Below are 18,972 nucleotides of genomic sequence, written 5' to 3'. Positions count from 1 at the left end.
GGAACTTTGATTCTGGCCACAGCATTCTTTCCACTATACCCCATTTCCTCTCTATAGAGCTGAGCAAATAATGAATGAATGAATGAAAAAGCATTTATTAAGTCCTTACTATGTGCCAGGCACCTTATTAAATGGAATAAAAATACACAAAACAAGATAGTCCCTGCCCTCTAAGAGCTTATATTATAATAGACTACACAAATAGGGGATTAGTAGCCAGGAAATGAGGGCAACTAGATAGCCCAGTGGAGAGAATGCTGTCCCTCCAGTCTGGCCTCAGATACTTGCTAACTATATGATCCTGGGCAAGTCCCTTAACCCTGTTTGCCTCAGTTTCCTCATCTGTAAAATGAACTGGGGGGCAGCTAGGTGGCACAGTGGGTAAAGCACAGACCCTGGATTCAGGATTCAAATCCAGCCTCAGACAATTGACACTAGCTGTGTGACCCTGGGCAAGTCACTTAAATCCTCATTGCCCTGCCAAACAAACAAACAAATGAATAAATAAATAGACAGGTAAATAAATAAATAAAATAAGATAAAATGAATTGGAGAAGGAAATGGCAAACCACTCCAGCAGCTTTTCCAGGAATACCCCAAATGGGCTTATGGAGAGTCAGGTAAGATTGAACAAGCTAGGGAAGGGATGTTTTGGTCCAGGAAGTCCATGGCAATGATGGCAGAGCCAATTGATTAATACTGATTAGATGGGGTCGGGGGAAGGGAGAGCTAAAGGAGAGGGAAGAGGCAAAGATAATATCAGATTTTTGAGCCTAGGTAATTTCAAGGCTGGTTATGCCCTTAAAAAGAAATAGAGGAGGGGCAGCTAGGTGGCTCAGTGGATAGAGCACCGACCCTGGAGTCAGGAGGACCTGAGTTCAAATTTGGCTCAGACACTTAACACTTACTAGCTGTGTGGCCCTAGACAAGTCATTTAACCCCAATTGCCTAAAAAAAAAAAAAAGAAATAGAGGAGGAAGGATGGGGGTTAGAGGCACAGGATGCCAATTTTCTTTTATATAGTGCCCTAAGGATTTATGGAAATAATGGAAACAGCTAACATTTATCTAGTACTTTGAGACTTTCCTTTGGGCTATATAACAACTTTGTGGGAGAGGGAGGAAGGGTTGGAAGTTTAAGAACAAGGCTTCTTAAAGTCTTTTTATTCATGACCCCTTTTTGCCTGAGAAATTTTTAGAACCCCCAATTTTTTTTATACTTAGCATTATTTCTTTGTGTGTGTGTGGGGGGCAATTGGGGTTAAGTGACTTGCCTAGGGTCACACAGCTAGTAATTGTTAAGTGTCTGAGGTCAGATTTGAACTCAGGTCCTCCTGAATCCAAGGCCGGTGCTCTATCTACTGCACCATCTAGCGGCCCCTGAGAAATTTTTAGAGGACTCTGGATATATATGTATATAAAATAAGTATACATAACCTTTTTCTGTTGCCAAATTTTTCACAACCCGCACATTCAGTTACAGGACAAATACCCACAGTTTAAGCAGCTTTGTTTTAAGGCACAGTGTTCTGCAATTTGAAGGAAGATTTGAAGTCAGGGGACCTGTGTTGAAATCCCAGCTCTCTAGTCACTTAACCCATGTTAAGCTACAAACCCATGTTGTCCAGTCACAAACCCACATTTGGGCAAGTTGCTTAGATGTTTCTGGGCCTCAGTGTCTCATCTGTAAAATGAGGGTGCAAGGGTTCTTAATCTGGGGCCCTTGAACTTATTTTTAAGTAACATTAAATTTTTCCCCCAATTACATTTAAAGACAATTTTTAACTAAACTTGGTCTTTTTGGCGATGATCCGGGTTAAGTGACTTGTCTAGGGTCATACTTCTAGTAAGAGTCTGAGATTGGATTTGAACTTGGGTACTCCTGACTCCTAGGGCTGTTTGCTCTATCCACAAGGAGGCACTGTCCCTGAACTTGTTCTTTTTTTTTTTTTTTTTTTTTTGCGGGGCAATGGGGGTTAAGTGACTTGCCCAGGGTCACACAGCTAGTAAGTATCAAGTGTCTGAGGCTGGATTTGAACTCAGGTCCTCCTGAATCCAGGGTTGGTACTTTATCCACTGTGCCACCTAGCTGCCCCCTGATTACTGTATTTCAATATAATGTGTCTTTTACAATCTGGAGTGTTTTTATAAAACCTTTAAAAACATTATTCTAAGGAGGTGTTCATAGAGTTGAGCAGGCTTCAAAAAGGAGTTTAGGACAGAAGAAAAGGTTAAGAACCCCTGGGCCAGGTGATCTTCCAACTCTAAATGAAGGATTGATCATTCTATGATCATATTAGAGACAAGGAAACTGAGAATCAGACGTTAAAGTGATTTATCCAGGGTCATACAGCTAGCCAAAGTCAGAGGCAGGTTGGAAACCCAGGTGCCACCTGATGCCTCGATTCGATTCAGCCTTCTGTCTACCATTGTCCATTGTTTCTCAAAAAGGATAAAGATTTTTTTTTTTTTTGGACAGTCTGGGTTTAAGGTAACAGCAGCACACCCCTTGTGGACATAACTGGCAGGCTGTGGAAGATCTGAGTCTGACGTTCAGAAGGGCCAGAGATCACAGATTTAGGAATTATGAGATCAGTACAGAGAGAGAAAGGGACCTCAGGGGACACATTCTCTCCGCCCCCCTCAATCTCCCCCGCCATATATATATATATTTTTTTGTGGGGCAATGGGGGGTTAAGTGACTTCCCCAGGGTCACACAGCTAGTAAGTGTCAAGTGTCTGAGGCCGGATTTGAACTCAGGTACTCCTGACTCCGGGGCCAGTGCTTTATCCACTGTGCCACCTAGCTGCCCCTCCCTGCCATATTAAGAAGTCTGGAATGAAGGAAGGGGTTGGGATGGAGAGGTCAATTTAATTTTAAATGCTGAAATAAGATCGAAGTTAATTGGTTAAAAAAGAAATCAGGAAGAAGTCAAGGAAAAAGGCAAGGGGGGTGGAACTCATTAGTATGGGGTTCTCTGAAACCAGGGGAGGCAATTTCTACAAGGAGAAAGGTAACCAGCGGTGTCTATAGCTACAAAGAAAGCTAGAAGGTCCCTTGGATTTGGTCATTGAGAAGGGTTGAGGAGTGAGTTTATGGTGAGAATATGGGGGAAGGAGATGAGACTGCACTTTCTAGTAGTTCAGCAATAAAGAGGGAAGAAATTTCGCTTGGCAAGCTCTGCATTTGCAGTTTCGTGTATGCCCCTGTCCTATTCCACCAGTGTACGTGGAAACGCTCAGTTTATTTGGTGTTTAAGTTCAGATGGAAAAAATTAAAATGAGAAAAATAGAAAGAAAAAAAAGAGAGCTTGAGGGGATGGCAGGGCTAGAGGAAAGGCTGAGGCCTTTTCTGCATGGAGATGGTTGTTGAAGGCTTTGGGAAGAGAGAGAAAGGAGAGGAAGAGGAGAAGGAGAAGTTGATGTTGATGACAGAGCCTTGGAAAGCTAGAACTGAGTAGTATACAATGCAAAAGGCCCCATTTGGAGTCAGAAGACCTGGGTTTGAATCCTACCTCTAACAGTAACTTGCTGTGTGACCTTGGACAAGTCCTTTCTCACTCATGTATATATCTCAATTTTGGCATCTGGAAAATGGTCAATAATAATAATAATCCTTTACTGTCTCTTGCCAAAGGTTGTCCTGAGGCTCAAATTAGAGAATGTACACAGGGTATTTTGTAAACAGTAAAGTGAGGCGGAAACATGATTTATTAATTCAGTGTAGCTGGGGTCTGGGCAGGGGGCAGGGCTCTTCTCTCTTTTCTATCTCCCCTTCCCCCAAAGTAACCTACAAGTCTCTTCCAGACTCAGGCAAGACCTCCTCTAGGAAGCCTTCAGTGATACCCTCCCCTAAGGCCAGAGTGACTTCTCTCTCCTCTGATTCCCAGACCTCTTACCTTGCAGCCCCTCTTCTCCACCTTCCCTCATCCCCAACCAAACACTGGGTCACTGATCAGAGGTCTTGCAGAGCCTCTGATAGCTCATAGGTCTCCAAAGCTCTGAGACTCCTCAACAACAGGTTCTGGTTCCTTTCCAGAGGCCTCCCTGGAGAAAGGGTATGCCCTTCTACGAGACGCCCCTCTGTGGCCTTAAATGGAAGTTTGCTCACAGTACTTGCTCTCTGGCGCCACCTGGCGGGCAATTCAGAACATGGCAAATGACATTGGTTTATTTCAATTGAACCAACACTTAACTATCGCTCCCAATGGGGAATGAATTTTTGTGTGGCACCCTCAATGCTGGAGAGAAATTTTGGACCATGGGCCACCTTCCTCTGGAACTTCAAACAGCATTTGCTGAATTTAATTAGAATTGTTTCACAAGGAATCCTATTAGCCATGGGCTGTTAGAGCTAGAAGGGGTGTTGTCTTTGGGAGTGGACATAGGATTTCTGTGATAGAGGGAACACTCTCATTGAGACTGATGCTAATGCTGTCCCTCTGAGATCACCTCCCATCTACTCTGTGTCTATTCGTGTATTGTCCGCCCCAACAGAATAGGAATTCTTTGGGACAGGGATTGGGGTTTTTGGGTTTTTTTTTTGCCTTTGTTTGTATTCCTAATGTTTAACAATGGCTTGATAATTACTTGCTGATTATTTCTTGTGAGAATTTGGTGATTCTCTAACCCCTTTGTTTACCAAAGACTGAGGCCTAGTGCTAGAAAGGGACTTTTCCAATGGGGGTGGGGTCAGTAACCGAAAAAAAAAAAAATTAGATAATTCTTTTAAGTGACTTGTCCAAGGGGATAGTTCATGGAAAACTGAGATCTCTTGACTGCCATTGTTGTAGTTCAGTCGTGTCCGACTCTTCATGATCCCATTTGGGGTTCTCTTGGCAAAGATACTGGGAGTGGTTTTGCCATTTCCTCCTTACAGATGAGGAAACTGAGGCAAACAGGGTTAAGTGACTTGCCCAGGGTCACACAGCTAGTAAAGAGTTTGAGGCTGGATTTGAACTCAGGAAGAGGCCCAGCACTGTCCAGTTGCCCCTAATGCCTGCTATCACAGGGCTCTCTTCAGCATAATACGCTCTCCACTACTTGGTGGAGAGGGCATGGCTAATTCCAGATTTGTAGTGGAGAATATAGGCACTTTATGCATATTGTCTCCTTTAATCTCACCAGCCCTGCTGGGTAGGTAGTACAAGTACTATGATCACCTCTATTTTAAAGGTAAAGAAACTGAAGTTCAGAGTGAACTGACTCTCCCAAGGTAACACAACTACTGAGTATCTAGAACTTAAACCCAGACCTCATTCTAAGATGAAAGCTCTTTCTTCCGTCCTCCCAGGGGGCACCATTGACCCTCAGATAAATGGCTCAGGGGCAAAACCTTTCCTGTTTGACCTTGGGACAATGATCTGAACTTGGGTATGCCCTAAGGTTAGAATGTTTGCTTTCCCAGAGTGTGGGAGATGGAATAGAGGATAGTGTTTGACATCCAGTAGGGGCTTAATAAATTTGAAGGAGGAGGAATGCATACTTAAGGGATAGAACTATAACCAAGATAGGGTGATCAGGATTTTCTCCCAGGGTACAACATAGGGAGCACACTTGATGTGGCTGCCCTCTGCTCCCTCACTGGGTCCTGAGTGTGATCTCCAGTATCCTAGCACTATCTTATGCCTTTCCTCAGGCCGACCTCTCTTCACCTCATGAGGGTCTTGGGCCAGACCCACAATTAAGTAATACACTGTGCTGGGACCTTAAGGTATTCCTGCATTACAAGTGAGCTCCAGCCTTCTCTCCCCAAACAACTAAACTTGTCCTGCGGATCCCAAAATTTAGGGTCTGGTTCTAGGAGGACATTAGGATGGTTTAGGCAAGAGGCAGACTTCCGCCTATTGAAAACGGCCCCAGCTCACTCACCCCCAAATCCCTAGAATTGAGAACTATTGATACTAAGCCTAAGTGTGTCCCAATCACACAGAGCCAAGAGATCACAGGGATTTCCTTTGCACTTCCACTAATTCTTAGGACATTTTCCTATTTCATTAAACACCCACCTGTTCCATGCTTGGCCCTGGGCCGAGCACAATAGAGAGGATGTGTGCTGAGCCTTTCCTTACCTGTGCATTCCATTTTCCAGGTCGCAAAGTACCAACACACCCATTGTTCCAACTGGCTCCTCACCCTGGCCTGGGTTGGAACCAAGCAGAGATTCACTCACTTTAAAAAATTTTTTTTATTTTTAGTGAGGCAATTGGGGTTAAGTGACTTGCCTAGGGTCACACAGCTAGTGTTAAGTGTCTGAGACCAGATTTGAACTCAGGTACTCCTGACTCCAGGGCCAGTGCTCTATCCACTACACCACCTAGCTGCCCCAATTCACTCACTTTTTATAGATAGGGAAACAGGCCCAGAGAGGAGAAAGGGCCAAGAGGAAGGAGGATCACAGTCGGGTTTAGAATTAGGGATCCTGAGCTCAGAAATTAGTTGGGAAATGATAGGAATAACAAATTAAATGAAAAGTTTAACTAGGGTTAAAACAGCAATCCAAGGTGGGGGCGGGGGCCAGGGAATCTGTGTTAAAAGATGCTGATGGACAGCATAGATTATTAATCTTTTTTTTTTTTTAAGTGAGGCAATTGGGGTTAAGTGACTTGCCCAGGGTCACACAGCTAGTAAGTGTTAAGTGTCTGAGGCTGGATTTGAACTCAGGTACTCATGACTCCAGGGCCAGTGCTCTATCCACTGCGCCACCTAGCTGCCCCAGATTATTAATTTCTAAGACTGGAGGAGAGAGGGGTCAGCATGAGCTGGAACTGGTCCGAGAATGGTTTTGGGAAGAGTTGGGACATCACTCTGAATGTTCTCATCTAGACTGAACCTCCCAACAAGCCATGGAAGAAGAAAGCTTAAGGGTCCCCTGTGTTAGATTATCTTTTATGGGGGAACCAAGACTCAGTGGGGAAGTGACTTACTCAAGGTCACACTGAGTGAGCAGAGGGAGGAATAGAATCCAGCGCTTCTCATTCCCCACCAGCTAAGGGTTCTTGCTGCAGGATGACCTCACTGACTAAATGAGAAATCTCCCAAAGAGGCCACTTTCCCCTGGGTTCTCTCTTTTTTTTTTTTTAAAGTGAGGCAATTGGGGTTAAGTGACTTGCCCAGGGTCACACAGCTAGTAAGTGTTAAGTGTCTGAGGCCGGATTTGAACTCAGGTACTCATGACTCCAGGGCCAGTGCTCTATCCACTGTGCCACCTAGCTGCCCCTTTCCCTGGGTTCTTAGAGCCAAGCCCAAGCTCCTGGGGTGCACAGGCTGCAGGCTGCTGCTGAGCAGACACTTGTTAGCAGCCACCTCTGCTTTTGCAGAGCGGCTCTAAATGGCCTGATCTCTCCTGAGAAGATGCTCTAGCACACGCAGGCTCCTATCCTCGCCCTCCGCCCCCTTCAGGTGAGTCGTGTAGGGCAGGCTAGGCTTAGCAGGCACCCAGAGCAAGGAGGTCCCCACAAAAGTTTCTGTCATTTTGCAAACTACAAAGGGACTGGAACTGTGCTTGTCAGGAGAGGCACTTCTTACACTATTCCCTACTTAAGTTATCCAGACAGCCCAGCCTGGAGCACCCCCCCCTCCCCCAAGCTTTACACCACAGACTGAGGCGACCCTCCCAACACAACCCCTCCTCCCCCAATAACAGCAAAGAGGTCAGTCATACACGTGACCCTATTTATTCTCACAACATGCCTGTGAGGTAGGGAGGGGCGGGGACTATCCCCATTGTACAGAGGAGGAAATTGAGGCACACAGAGGTTGAGTGACTTGCCCAAGGTCACAGAAAGTGGCAGAGCTGGAGGCTGGAACCCAGGCCTCCTGACTCCTTCCAGTGCTCGTTCTGTGTGACGAGGCCTACACAGAGAAGCCTGCAATGCCATATAGACATATACATAGTATACAGCATTTGCTGGGGGGCACCGAGTGCACACGGTCTCCTGACTCCCCGAACTCCTGGGCTGAGGGGCTGGAGGAGCCGCCGGACACTGTCCATCTCAGCGAGGGAGCCCAGGGATCCGTTGGGGTCCTGGCAGTTCAGTGCCACCACGAGGGGCTTCAAAGTTAGAAAACCTGAAATGGGAAGGGTCCACCTGTCTGCCTGCCCCTCCCTCCCCCCCAGGCACGGGCTACAAAGGGGAAAAGCTGCTAACACCAAGGGAAGGATTTTTACACTCACTCTTACACACGCCTAGATATTATACATGTAAAAATAGATGCTCTTCATACACCAACGTCCCACTTGGTGCCTAGAGGCCTCCTGTGCACGTGTGTATGGGGGCGCACACGCGTGTGTCTATGTGCGCCTTCGTGGAGGGGAGGGGGGGGGGTCTATGTGCATATGTACACACACGTCCGCAACCAGGCGTGACGGAGCCCCAGCCGTCCCTCCCCACTGTGGGCTCCATCTGTCTGTAACACCTGCGGCTGGCTGGCTCAGTGCACACCCCACCGCAATCAGCTTTCCCCCTTTCCTGCGTTAGCTTCCTTTGCCAAGGAAGGGGAGGGTTGAAGAAAGGGGGCAGGAAGGTGGGTGGTACATTCTTTAGCCTCCCAAGCTGGGCTTAGCCTTTGAGGAGGGTTCACAGGATGGAGAACTGAGAGATCTGAGAGAGCCAATCCATCCTCTCTGTTTTTACAAGTGGGGCAGTTGAGGCCCAGAGGTGAGTGACTCATTTAAGGTCACACAAGTAATAAGCATCAGAGCTGAGATTTGAACTCAGGTCCACTGACTTCAAATCTAATAATGTTCTTTCTACTGCACCATGCCCTCTGCACCTCAGGGAGAACTTTGTTCCTGCTCTCTACTCCTGAAAAACTGTTTTCCATTAACAAAAGGACCATGTGTGGGGTGGGTGCTCCCACAGCATAGCCATTCATCCCTCCCTGTCCTCTTGCCCCTGCTCCCTTCCTTCCCAGCCCTGATGGTAAGAAGAGAAAACGCTGAGGGATAGAATGGAGGGCTCTCACCAGGATGCCAACCCACCAGCAAGGCAGGAGCCCACCTGACCTCAGGGGAGGTCTTTGGGGGGGGGGGGCGGGCTGAGAGGAAGAGGTCAAAAACAAAGACCAAGGAATGATGGGAGGGAAGAGAGAGGTGGGTGTGCCTGGGGCGGTAGTGGCTGCTCAGGATTCTTGTTCTGTAGCTTGTAAATAAAACTAATCATTTCTCATGAAACACAACAGGTAAAAAGATCCACAGTCTGGAGCCTGGGCATGGGAGCTGCAGGAGTCTGTCAGTCCAGTCCACGTGGCAATATTGCCTTCAGCACGAGAAGCCGGTCCTGTAGTTTGCTTGTCTGTTTCAAATCTTCATCACTGAAAGCTGGGAAGAAGGGGAAGAGGAAAAAAAAGCCAAATTCGAGCCCTTTCGTTAATTGGTAATTTTTGTTTTAAAGTTGGCTCCGGTGTCTCTAGACTGAATAATCACACTGAAGGGTGGGAGTATTTCATTTGCTCTTTAATGATTTAAAAATTGCTTGTGTTCCTTCCCTTTTTCCGTTTCGTTGGCTCAAAGTCGGGTCTGGGCCTCCGGGACATAGATCTCAATGCTGTCCGCGCTCTCTGTTGCGGAGTTCTGCCGCACTGATGCGGCTCTCTTGGCGGCCAGGAGACGCTTTCGGGCTTCCTGGCGCTGCCTGTCCCCAGAGTCTGAGGCCTTGTCCCGATTCAGAGCTGTTCGAGACTTGGCCGGCTTCTTTGGCACAGGAGGGGGAGGTTTCTTCTCTTCCTTTAGATCGAGACAGTAAGGAGATAAAGAGTAACATAAAGATGGCTGCCACGCGCACTCCATACCGCCCCTTCCCCGCCCTCGTCCTCCCCTCCTCCCCCAACCCCATGGCTTCCACCCAACTGGTGGCTGGGCCACAAGCAACTGAGACAATTAGCACAGGATGAAGGGGGGGATGATGACGGCTGGGGGCAGTACCAAGTGCTTCTACAGGGTGCCAAATGGTGGGTTCCCCCTGGATTCCTCCCAGAACAGCAGCAGCAGATCTAGAGCTGGGAGGGACTCAAAAAACCCAACTGAGTCCAATACTCCCATTTCATAGGTGAGGAATCGAGTTCTAGATCATAGAAGGAATCTGCCCAGGGTTACAGGGAGTAGTGGCTGAGCCAAGATATATGAATCACAGTCTTCTGATTCCAGATCTAGGGCTCATTTTCCTGTATCCTAGTAACCATTTGAGGCACTGATGCATTCTGTTGGCCAATATTTTGTTTGACATTTTTTGCATTAGCATTCATGAATGGAGGCAGCACGGCTGTGACTAGAGAAAGCCAGTCTTGCAGTCAAGAAGGCCTGAGTTCAGGTCTTCCCTCCCCCGGACACTATGGGGCCACGGGTAAGTCATTTAACCTCCTGGTGCCTCATGTAACGAAGACAAGGGTTCTTAACCTGGGGTCTATGAACGTGGAGGATAGGGGAAAAAATTTTATCTTTATTTTCACTAATCTTTAGTTTCCTTTGTAAATTATGTATATTTTGTATAATAACAACTGTGATAATTAACATTTATATAGTATTTACTATGTGTCAGACACTATACTAAGTGTCTTTACAAGCACTTTACAATTATCATTTCATTTGATCCTCATAACAACCCTGGGAGGAGAATCCCTACTTTACAGATGAGAAAACTGAGGTGAACAGAGGTGAAGTGACTTGCCCGGGGTCACACAGCTAGAAAGTGTCTGAGGCTCAGGCCTTCCTGAAACTAGGCCCAGCACTCTATCCACCTTGCCACTTACCTGCCTTTTATGTCATGGACACCTTTCCATGACAAAAAAAGTTAAGTCCCCTGGTTCTAAGACTATAAATTACAGATGCGATGCTGTTCTACATCACCAGAGGAAGATTCTACACTGAGAGTTTCCCAAACCAATGAAATCACAGATCTAGATTTCCCTCTCTCTCTGAAAATCATTAATGACATTGGCTTATAAGTTTCTTTTTTGTCTTTATCTTTGCCAGGTTTGGGAGATATCACGACAATTATTTACTTCACAGAAAGAACTAGGCAGTCTTTTATTATTTTCTTCACTTGGAAATGGTCTATATAACATAGGAATTACTAGTTCTTTAAAGATTTTGGTAGAAATCACTTTTGAATCTGTCAGTTCTCAGCACCTTTTTTCCGAGCAGCTCTAAATGGCTTGATTTCCGCTTAAAAGATTGCTCTATTTATATGACCAGATTACTCACTTGGTTTGTTCATTTGTAACCCCCTCGTTTTACAAAGTAGGAAACTGAGGCCCAGAGAGGGGACTGGCCCTGCCCAAGGTCACACAGCAAGTTGGTCAGAGTTGGGATTTGAACATAGGTTTCTCAAACCACCAAACAGGGCTCTAGCAACCCTATGGTGTTGCCGCCACCGTCCCAAGGGTGGGATTGTCCGTGCATGGTATTGCAGCAGCCAAGACACAGCACAAATCACAAAAAAGCCACAAGACAGAGCTTTGGGGTGGGATGGGGTGGGGTGGGATGAGATGGCAGGGGAAGCATGGATTCCAGGAACAGAAATGGGTCTGCGTGGTCCTAGCTTAGAGACACATCGAGAACCGAGCCGAGCTGCACTGACCGATGGTAGAAAGTGTTATTTCCGACTAGGTCACAGCCCCTGGATTTCAGCCCCTCGGCAGTGCTCCATGCTCACCTTCTTCTCGGGGGGATCCGCCAGCTGCCAGCTGTTTGCTTTAAGGTGGTACAACTCGTCAAACTTCATACTGATGTCTTCGATGGACAGCTGCAACAGGTCCCAAAACCCAGCCAAATCCTGGGCTGTGGGCCTGGGGTTGGAGTCAGGGTTCTACAAGGGTCAAAGAAAGAGGGAAACTCAGTGGCTGCACCCACCCCCATCCTGACCCTTGGGGGACTGTGTCAGGATAGGAACAAAGATAGATTTTTGTTCATTCATTCACTGCACCAACAATCTGTTCAAGCAATGGAATGACCATTCCTTACCCTCATCTGAGATTCTGCTCTGTGACTTCAGCCCAAGCTGTAGTGGGGAGCACAGTACTGGAAACCTGATGCATGTGTTCTCTTTGCTCAAGTTTCTAGTCTCTTGTCTGACTCTTTATCAATAACAGGATTTTTCTGATGGTCTGTCTCACACTGGGCTTTACCGATGCCCACCTATCATAAAGTAGGAAAGCAGCTTCGGGGAAAGGGGACAGGCTGTAGGAGTATGAGAATGAGAAACTCTGTGACTTTGGACCAAACACTCCCCAACTCTTGAGTCTCAGGCGAATGGCATCACAGGATCAGAGAGCTAGAAATTGGAAGGGACAAACATCTAGTGTTCTCCCATTTTATAGATGAGGAAACTAAGGTACAGTGATACCCTGTGACTTTGCCCAAGTTCCCAGCACATATATGAATCCCAAATTTCACATTCTTTCCATTTATCAGGGTGGGGTTACTAACTCTTGTGCCCCACCTGTCAAGGCTAATAGGAAAATCCAAGGAGAGATAAGGAGGATGGATGTGGTGATGCTCCATCAATGGTGAAACTATAACTACAAAGGATCATAATTTATTTAATAATGATTTAAAAAGAAATTTTGACCAAATTGGTAATTTCACCAGTATAGGAAGCTATACTGATAAGTGACTCCCTCTGCCCGCTCTAGGTCTAACACCTACTAGGTGTCAAGAGCTGGAAATCAAATGCTTATTGTCCTGACTTCAGCTCTCCGTCTGCTTCTCAATAGAGATCTCAATATTCATAACAACGTTGTTATTATTGTTTCCTAGAAAATACTGCTCATGCTGGCCTGGCCAGGAGCTCAGAAATGGGGGTGGGAGGGTGTCACAGAAAATATGTATGAGGAAAACAATGAGACCGAAAGCCAGATGGAACACATTTAGCTCTCTCCCCTCACTAATCATTGTTATTACTTCAAGTGTCAATAATAGTGATAATGATATTATTTCCTCCTGTTTATATTTTAACATTTAAGTGTCATCACATCCACTGCCTTGCTGGACCCTCACTAGGCTCTTGTCAGGCAGGCAGGGCTGGGTTTGTTAGCCCCATTTTTTCAGAAGGTATAGGCTCAGAGAGGGGAGATCTGTCCCTGGTCAGCGCAGTATGTCACAGGGGCAGAACCAAGACTAGAATCCAACTGACCTCAGTTTAGGGCTATTAAAACTGAAAACTGAACCCCCTTTTTAAGGGGGTGTCCTAAAAAGAGCCTTTTTTGTCTCATCCTCCCAGTGACTCAGTCTTTTGCCCTTTTCCTTGCCCCTAATCTTGGTCTACCCTTAGAGACCCCAGAGCTCAATGTTCTTCCCAGTCCTCTCACTGCTCCCTCCTGGGCTTGGTGGCTCAGAATCAGTCAGGAGGTCACTCTTGGGCCAAAGGACACAGTCACTAGTGTGAGGGTGGTCACTTGGTTGACCAATGGTACTCCACCACAAGAACACAGTCCCTTATGTGTAAGAGATTTCAGTCCTTTTTTTGTTTTGGATGTTTGTGGTATTAGCAAGTTCACTGGCTCTAAGTGGGCCAGGCTTTTTTTCTCTGACATAAGGCAACAAGTCCAGCTCCTCCCCGTCCCACCCCCCACCCCAAACTAATGGTTCTGGAATGTCTGAGTCACTTTAAAGACCCAGGATTTGCTGCTGACATCTTTTCCCCAGAGGAGAATGTGAGAGCCTACAGAGTCATCAGCCGAAGGAACAGCCCTGGTTTGGCAGCAAGTTAGCCAGAGGGAGCCAGATTCCTGTTTTTACCCCAACCCAAGCTCACAGCAGCTTCAAGGCCACCAAGGGAATTTAGACTCACCAAGTTTTGGTCACAAAGACCCCGGAACTGTTGGAATTTTTGAGACATCAATAGCTGGGCACTACCAACAGCGCTGAGGACTTTCCCTAAGACTGAGGAAAGAGAAGAAAGGTTGGTTCAGATCAAAACTAGTCAATCTCAGAGAAGGCCTGAGGAGGATATTGTAATAACTGTTATTATTATTATTCATAACAACTCATCATTTATAGTCTCAATGTTTGCAAAGCACATTGTCCATAATCTCATGAAATACAATGTGCAAGTATCCCTTTTCACCCTTGTTTTACAGATAAAGACACTGAGGCTAAGAAATTGTGTGCCTTGCCCAGCCCCACACAGCTTATGAGTGCCAGAGTTAGAATTGAATGCCAGGTCTTTTGGCTTCCAGTTCAATTCTCAGTTATGGCTCTGAGCCTACCCACTGCCTCGATGATGCCAACAGCTCAGCCCAGCCCTCCCACGAGAGGGAAGGCTGTCACCTATTGTTCCGAAGCTGCCTCCTTAGAAACTTAGCACAAGTATAGACACAGACACAAACAAGAAAAAAACCCTGCTCCAAACCTCCCGCCCCCTTTGGGGACACTAGGGACAATGAGAGTGGTCATAACAGCAGTGATGGTTACAACGGCCCACAAATCTATACCACTAACTTGAAAGGTTTCTCAAGCATTTTTCTTATAACCCTACGAAGAAGATGGTTACAATGTTATTATCTCCATTTTATAGAATACAGGATTTAGAGCTGCAAGGGGACCCTGGAGTCCAATCCCCTTCACACATTGAAGAGGAGGAAGAGGAGTCCCAGAGAAGAACTTGTTCTAGGTCACACAGGTACCAAGTAGCAGAGGCAGAATGAAGAAACTGAGGGCTGGAGGACAAGTGACTCAGCCCAAAGTCACGTGAAGAATTTGTTAGTTTGATGATCTTAGAAAACATGGATACACTTGCATGAAATAATGAAGAGTGAAGTAGGTAGAACCAAGGGAATGCTACATACAATAACAGTGGTATTGAGCAAATAAGTCTTTTTGACTTTCATGAACTACAAAGGGCATATGAAGGAAGACACTATCTGCATTCAGAAAAAGGAGTAATGAACAGAAGTATGCACAGAATGGTTTTGTATATATATATATATATATATTTATGTCTAATGGTAGCTATCTCGAGGGCTGGGGAAGGGGAAAAAAAGGAAAAAAGAAATCTACATGATAACTTTACTATGTATTTAAAAGGAATAGCAAGTTGTCTATAGTAGATCTGTGGTTTCAGTTGCAATCATCTTTTTTTTTTTTTGGTGAGGCAATTGGGGTTAAGTGACTTGCCCAGGGTCACACAGCTAGTAGGTGTCAAGTATCTGCGTCTGGATTTGAACTCGGGGCCTCCTGAATCCAGGGCCGGTGCTCTATCCACTGCGCCACCCAGCTGCCCACATAGTATAATTTTTTTTTTAAATGATTGCAGGGCACCTACTAGCTGTGTGACCCTGGGCAAGTCACTTAACCCCAACTGCCTCACAAAATAATAATAATAATAATAATAATAATTATACTATGTTATGGAAATGTTCATTTTATTCCATAAATTAAAAATAAAATAAATAAAACATAAAAAAGAAGAATTGGCTAGAACCAAGTTGTCTTGACTCTCAGAGCCTGTAGTTCTTTCTACATTCTCCATAAAGACCAAAACACTCCCTCCTCCCAATGGAGAGGGAGAGAATGACAATGGCACAATGCTGTGGGTATGGGAGCTGACACCTGCTGTGCTCCATGGATTCTCTTTTTTAATGAGTGAGGGATTTTGGGGGAACAGTAGAAGAAGGAAGTTGCTTCCAGAAATGACTGATAAAAACCCTCAAAACCATCAATAAAACTTATTTTAGAATAAAAAAAATCCATATCCTATGGATGCCATTATCTTTCTGTACCTGTTTGGCACTAGGGAACACTGAATAGATTCAGAGCTGGAAAAAACTTTAGTTCAGCTCCTTCCATTTAAGAGATGAACCAGTGACATGGGAAGTAACGATCGCACAGGCAAGAAGGGCAGGACTGGAACCTGGACTTCAAATCCACCATATAAAAAACTAAATTGTGGGGCAGCTAGGTGGTGCAGTAGATAGAGCACCAGCCCTGGATTAAGGAGGACCTGAGTTCAAATCTGGCCTCAGACACTTGACACTTACTAGCTGTGTGACCCTGGGCAAGTCACTTAACACAACTGCCTCACCAAAAAACCAAACAAAACCCCAAAACAAAACAAAATAAACCAACACAAACCAAAACAACCACAACAACAAAAAATCACAAAGAAAAAAAGCTGCCTCACTTGATAATTGCTAGGGAAACTGCTGTCCTCGATGTCCCTATTTTGGACTGGGGGTGCTCAGTATAAATGAAATAACTTCCATTCCCACCACTTTTTCCAAGGGCTGATTTGACTACTCTCCAAATTTCATTTCACTGGCCTCCAAAGAACAGGGTATGACAGTGTAGTCAGTCAACTAGTGATTATTAATCACCTACTATGTGCTTCAAGTTTCCACTTTCTTGGTAATTCTCCTTCTTTCCTTCCTTCTCTTGGATTTAAGCTTTATGGCTAGGATGCAAAAGGACACCATCTAGTGTTGCTTCAAGTTTGGACGTCTAAGCTGTGTGCTTCCCCTAGTTAGACACTAAAAATTCTCTGAAGATTCAGCTTTTAATGAATGATCTTTTTATTGATTCCTTTCCCCCACTGCATTCCTTTTTGTTGTTGTTGTAACATTCATTTCTAAATATAACCCTTCCCACCCCAGTGAGCCACCACTTGTAACAAAGATGAAAAAAAAGTTGAGCAAAATAATCCATGCCTGCAGCATCCTGTCTCTATTTCCCTACTTCTGCAAGAAAGGGAGGGAGGTAAAATAAAAAGAAATTTAAAAAAAATTTTTTAAAAAAGGGAGGGAGGTGGTAAGCAGCACTCTGAGGTTCCCATACAGCCCATTCTTAGCCATTTCAGAACATCCCCCTGTCTGTGGATCTTCTCTAAAAGCTCCAGGGCCTCTTCCAGGAGCCAGTTGGCTCTCCTAAGTACTAACAGTGCAGCCTTCGGGGGCGGCTAGGTGGCACAGTGGATAAAGCACTGGCCCTGGATTCAGGAGGACCTGAGTTCAAATCCGGCCTCAGACACTTGACACTTACTAGCTGTGTGACCCTGGGCAAGTCACTTAACCCCCATTGCCCCGCAAAAAAACCCCAAAACAACAGTGCAGCCTTCCCCTTCTCTAGGCCTCAGCTTCCTAATCCAATTGGACTTGGTGGTCTCAATGCTTGTCCTGCTGTTCAGCTCTGACACCTACTTCTGTAAGACAGAAAGACCTGGGACTCTGGGCTGGAGCGTGTAACCTCTGCATAGGCTAGAGCAGCCGGTTTTCATTCAACAAACATGCACAGAGAACTTTTCAGCCTGGTTTAAAAGGGTGAACAAAAAAGGCCACAGGCGGTCCACGATGAGCGAGGAGAGCCCGGATGGAGAGCCGGTAAACCTGCACTGCAGTCCTCTCCCCTCTCTGGGGCTCCGTCTCCCCCCTGTAAAATAAGACAGTTGTACTAGACAGTCTTTGAGGTTCCTTTCACCTTTTAAGATTTTGTGGTTTTCACCTGGAACCTGAAAACCACATCCCCATGACTAATGATATTATGGAAGCAGATAAATATAATTCTAGCCTAGTACTCCCCTCTCAGAAGAGCCGAGCGTCTGGGCTCAAACTCCTGCTTCCCCTCCTGGAGTTCAACAGAAGGAGAGTCTAAAGCAGCATTTCTGAGGAGGCCTTCTGTGTCTGTGCTGCACTCAGAGGAGAAAGGAGGAAAAAGAGAGGGCCAATCAGGCCTCACTTGGCCCCTCCAGACTGTCCTCCACTCAGCTGCCAAAGTGATACGCCTTAAGCTCAGGTCTGATCATGTCACTTTCCTGCTCAAGAAACTTCAGTGGCTCCCTTTTTCTTCTGGGAAAAAAGACTAACTTCTCAGTTTGGTAAAGCCCTTCACAATAGGGCTCCAGCCTTCCTTTCCAAGATGTTTCCACATTACTTCCTTTGAGCACTCCATATTTTCAGTCAAATTGGCCTTCTTGCTGTCATACGTGGATACATGACATTCCATCTCCCACACCTTTGCCCAGGCTGTCTCCTAGTCCCGGAATGTCCTCCCTCTTTTCTTCAACCTATCAGAACCCCCAATTTTCTTGGAAGCTCAGCACTAACACCACTTCCTCCTCAAGGTCTTTCCTAGCACTCCCCCTTCTCCACTTCGTCAAACTACTAGTGCCTCCAATACTGGGAAATTGCCTTGTATTTGCTACATATAGATTTTCTATCTACTTTTTCTTTTCTTTTTTGGGGGGGCAGGGGGGAATGAGGGTTAAGTGACTTGCCCAGGGTCACACAGCTAGTGTCAAGTGACTAAGGCTGGATTTGAACTCAGGTCTTCCTGAATCCAGGGCTGGTGCTTTATCCACTGCGCCACCTAACAGCCCCCTTTTGTATCTACTTCTATGCACACCCATTGTTCCCCTCTATGTAACCCAAGCTCCGTGAGGGCAGGCTCCCGGGGCCTCGGTTTTATTATATGAAAGAATTAATGGATCCCAGGGATTCCACAGAATGTCCCAAACTGGAAGTAAAGTTAGAGGGCTTACAGTCCAAGTAAATGAGAAGGAAATTGCCTTATTGATTTTCAACAGATGAGCTGCTTTTTCTAGTGATAGGAACTCACAACCACCTCTCAAGTGGGCACGGATCTCACTGTTAGGAAGCTTTTTCTTCTACCAAGCCAAGAAATATGCCTCCTAGTAACCTGACTCCTGTGGCATCCAGTTCTACCCTCAATTCCTCTTCCCTTTCTATGCCTTAAGGCAAATATCATGTGACTGGGGCCCAAGTCCTCTTTCCCTAGGAGAGATCAATTTGTCAGGGACTAAGATAGTAGGGAAAATCCTCTCTGAGGAACTGAAGTCAAGGGAATCTCAACCCAAAAGAGGCTTTCTTGTTTGGAGGTTTTTGGCTCGATCATGTTGGGAAGTGCAAGAGGTTATTGCCTTTCCTCCCCATCTTGGCTCCCTGAAAGAGGCTTTCTGATGCAGAGAACAGATTCATTCAACATATATTAAGTGCCTATTATATGCAGAGCACTGGGCTTGAC

At 45.8% G+C, this 18,972-nt stretch overlaps 1 protein-coding gene across 7 annotated transcripts in view; it reads right to left on the bottom strand.

The window, feature by feature from the left end:
• Positions 1-7,659: 7,659 nt before the first annotated feature.
• DLGAP4 (DLG associated protein 4) overlaps positions 7,660-18,972 on the bottom strand; it is a 252,502-nt gene continuing 241,189 nt past the window's right edge. For 6 of the 7 annotated variants that reach the window (XM_043982854.1, XM_043982853.1, XM_043982856.1 and 3 more), the window contains 3 exons: positions 13,790-13,881; positions 11,654-11,806; positions 7,660-9,726 (listed from right to left, as the gene is read on the bottom strand). In XM_043982854.1, the coding sequence (XP_043838789.1) occupies positions 9,508-9,726; positions 11,654-11,806; positions 13,790-13,881 (464 nt within the window). In that variant the 3' untranslated portion in view covers positions 7,660-9,507. Of the gene's footprint in view, positions 9,727-11,578; positions 11,807-13,789; positions 13,882-18,972 lie in introns of all 7 variants that reach the window. The other variant, XM_043982857.1, reaches the window with a different exon arrangement.

Source organism: Dromiciops gliroides, chromosome 2, assembly GCF_019393635.1.
Source record: "Dromiciops gliroides isolate mDroGli1 chromosome 2, mDroGli1.pri, whole genome shotgun sequence".
NCBI lineage: Eukaryota > Metazoa > Chordata > Mammalia > Microbiotheria > Microbiotheriidae > Dromiciops > Dromiciops gliroides.
The sequence above is the reverse complement of the archived record's forward strand: the minus strand, read 5'-3'. Positions and strand labels throughout refer to the sequence as shown.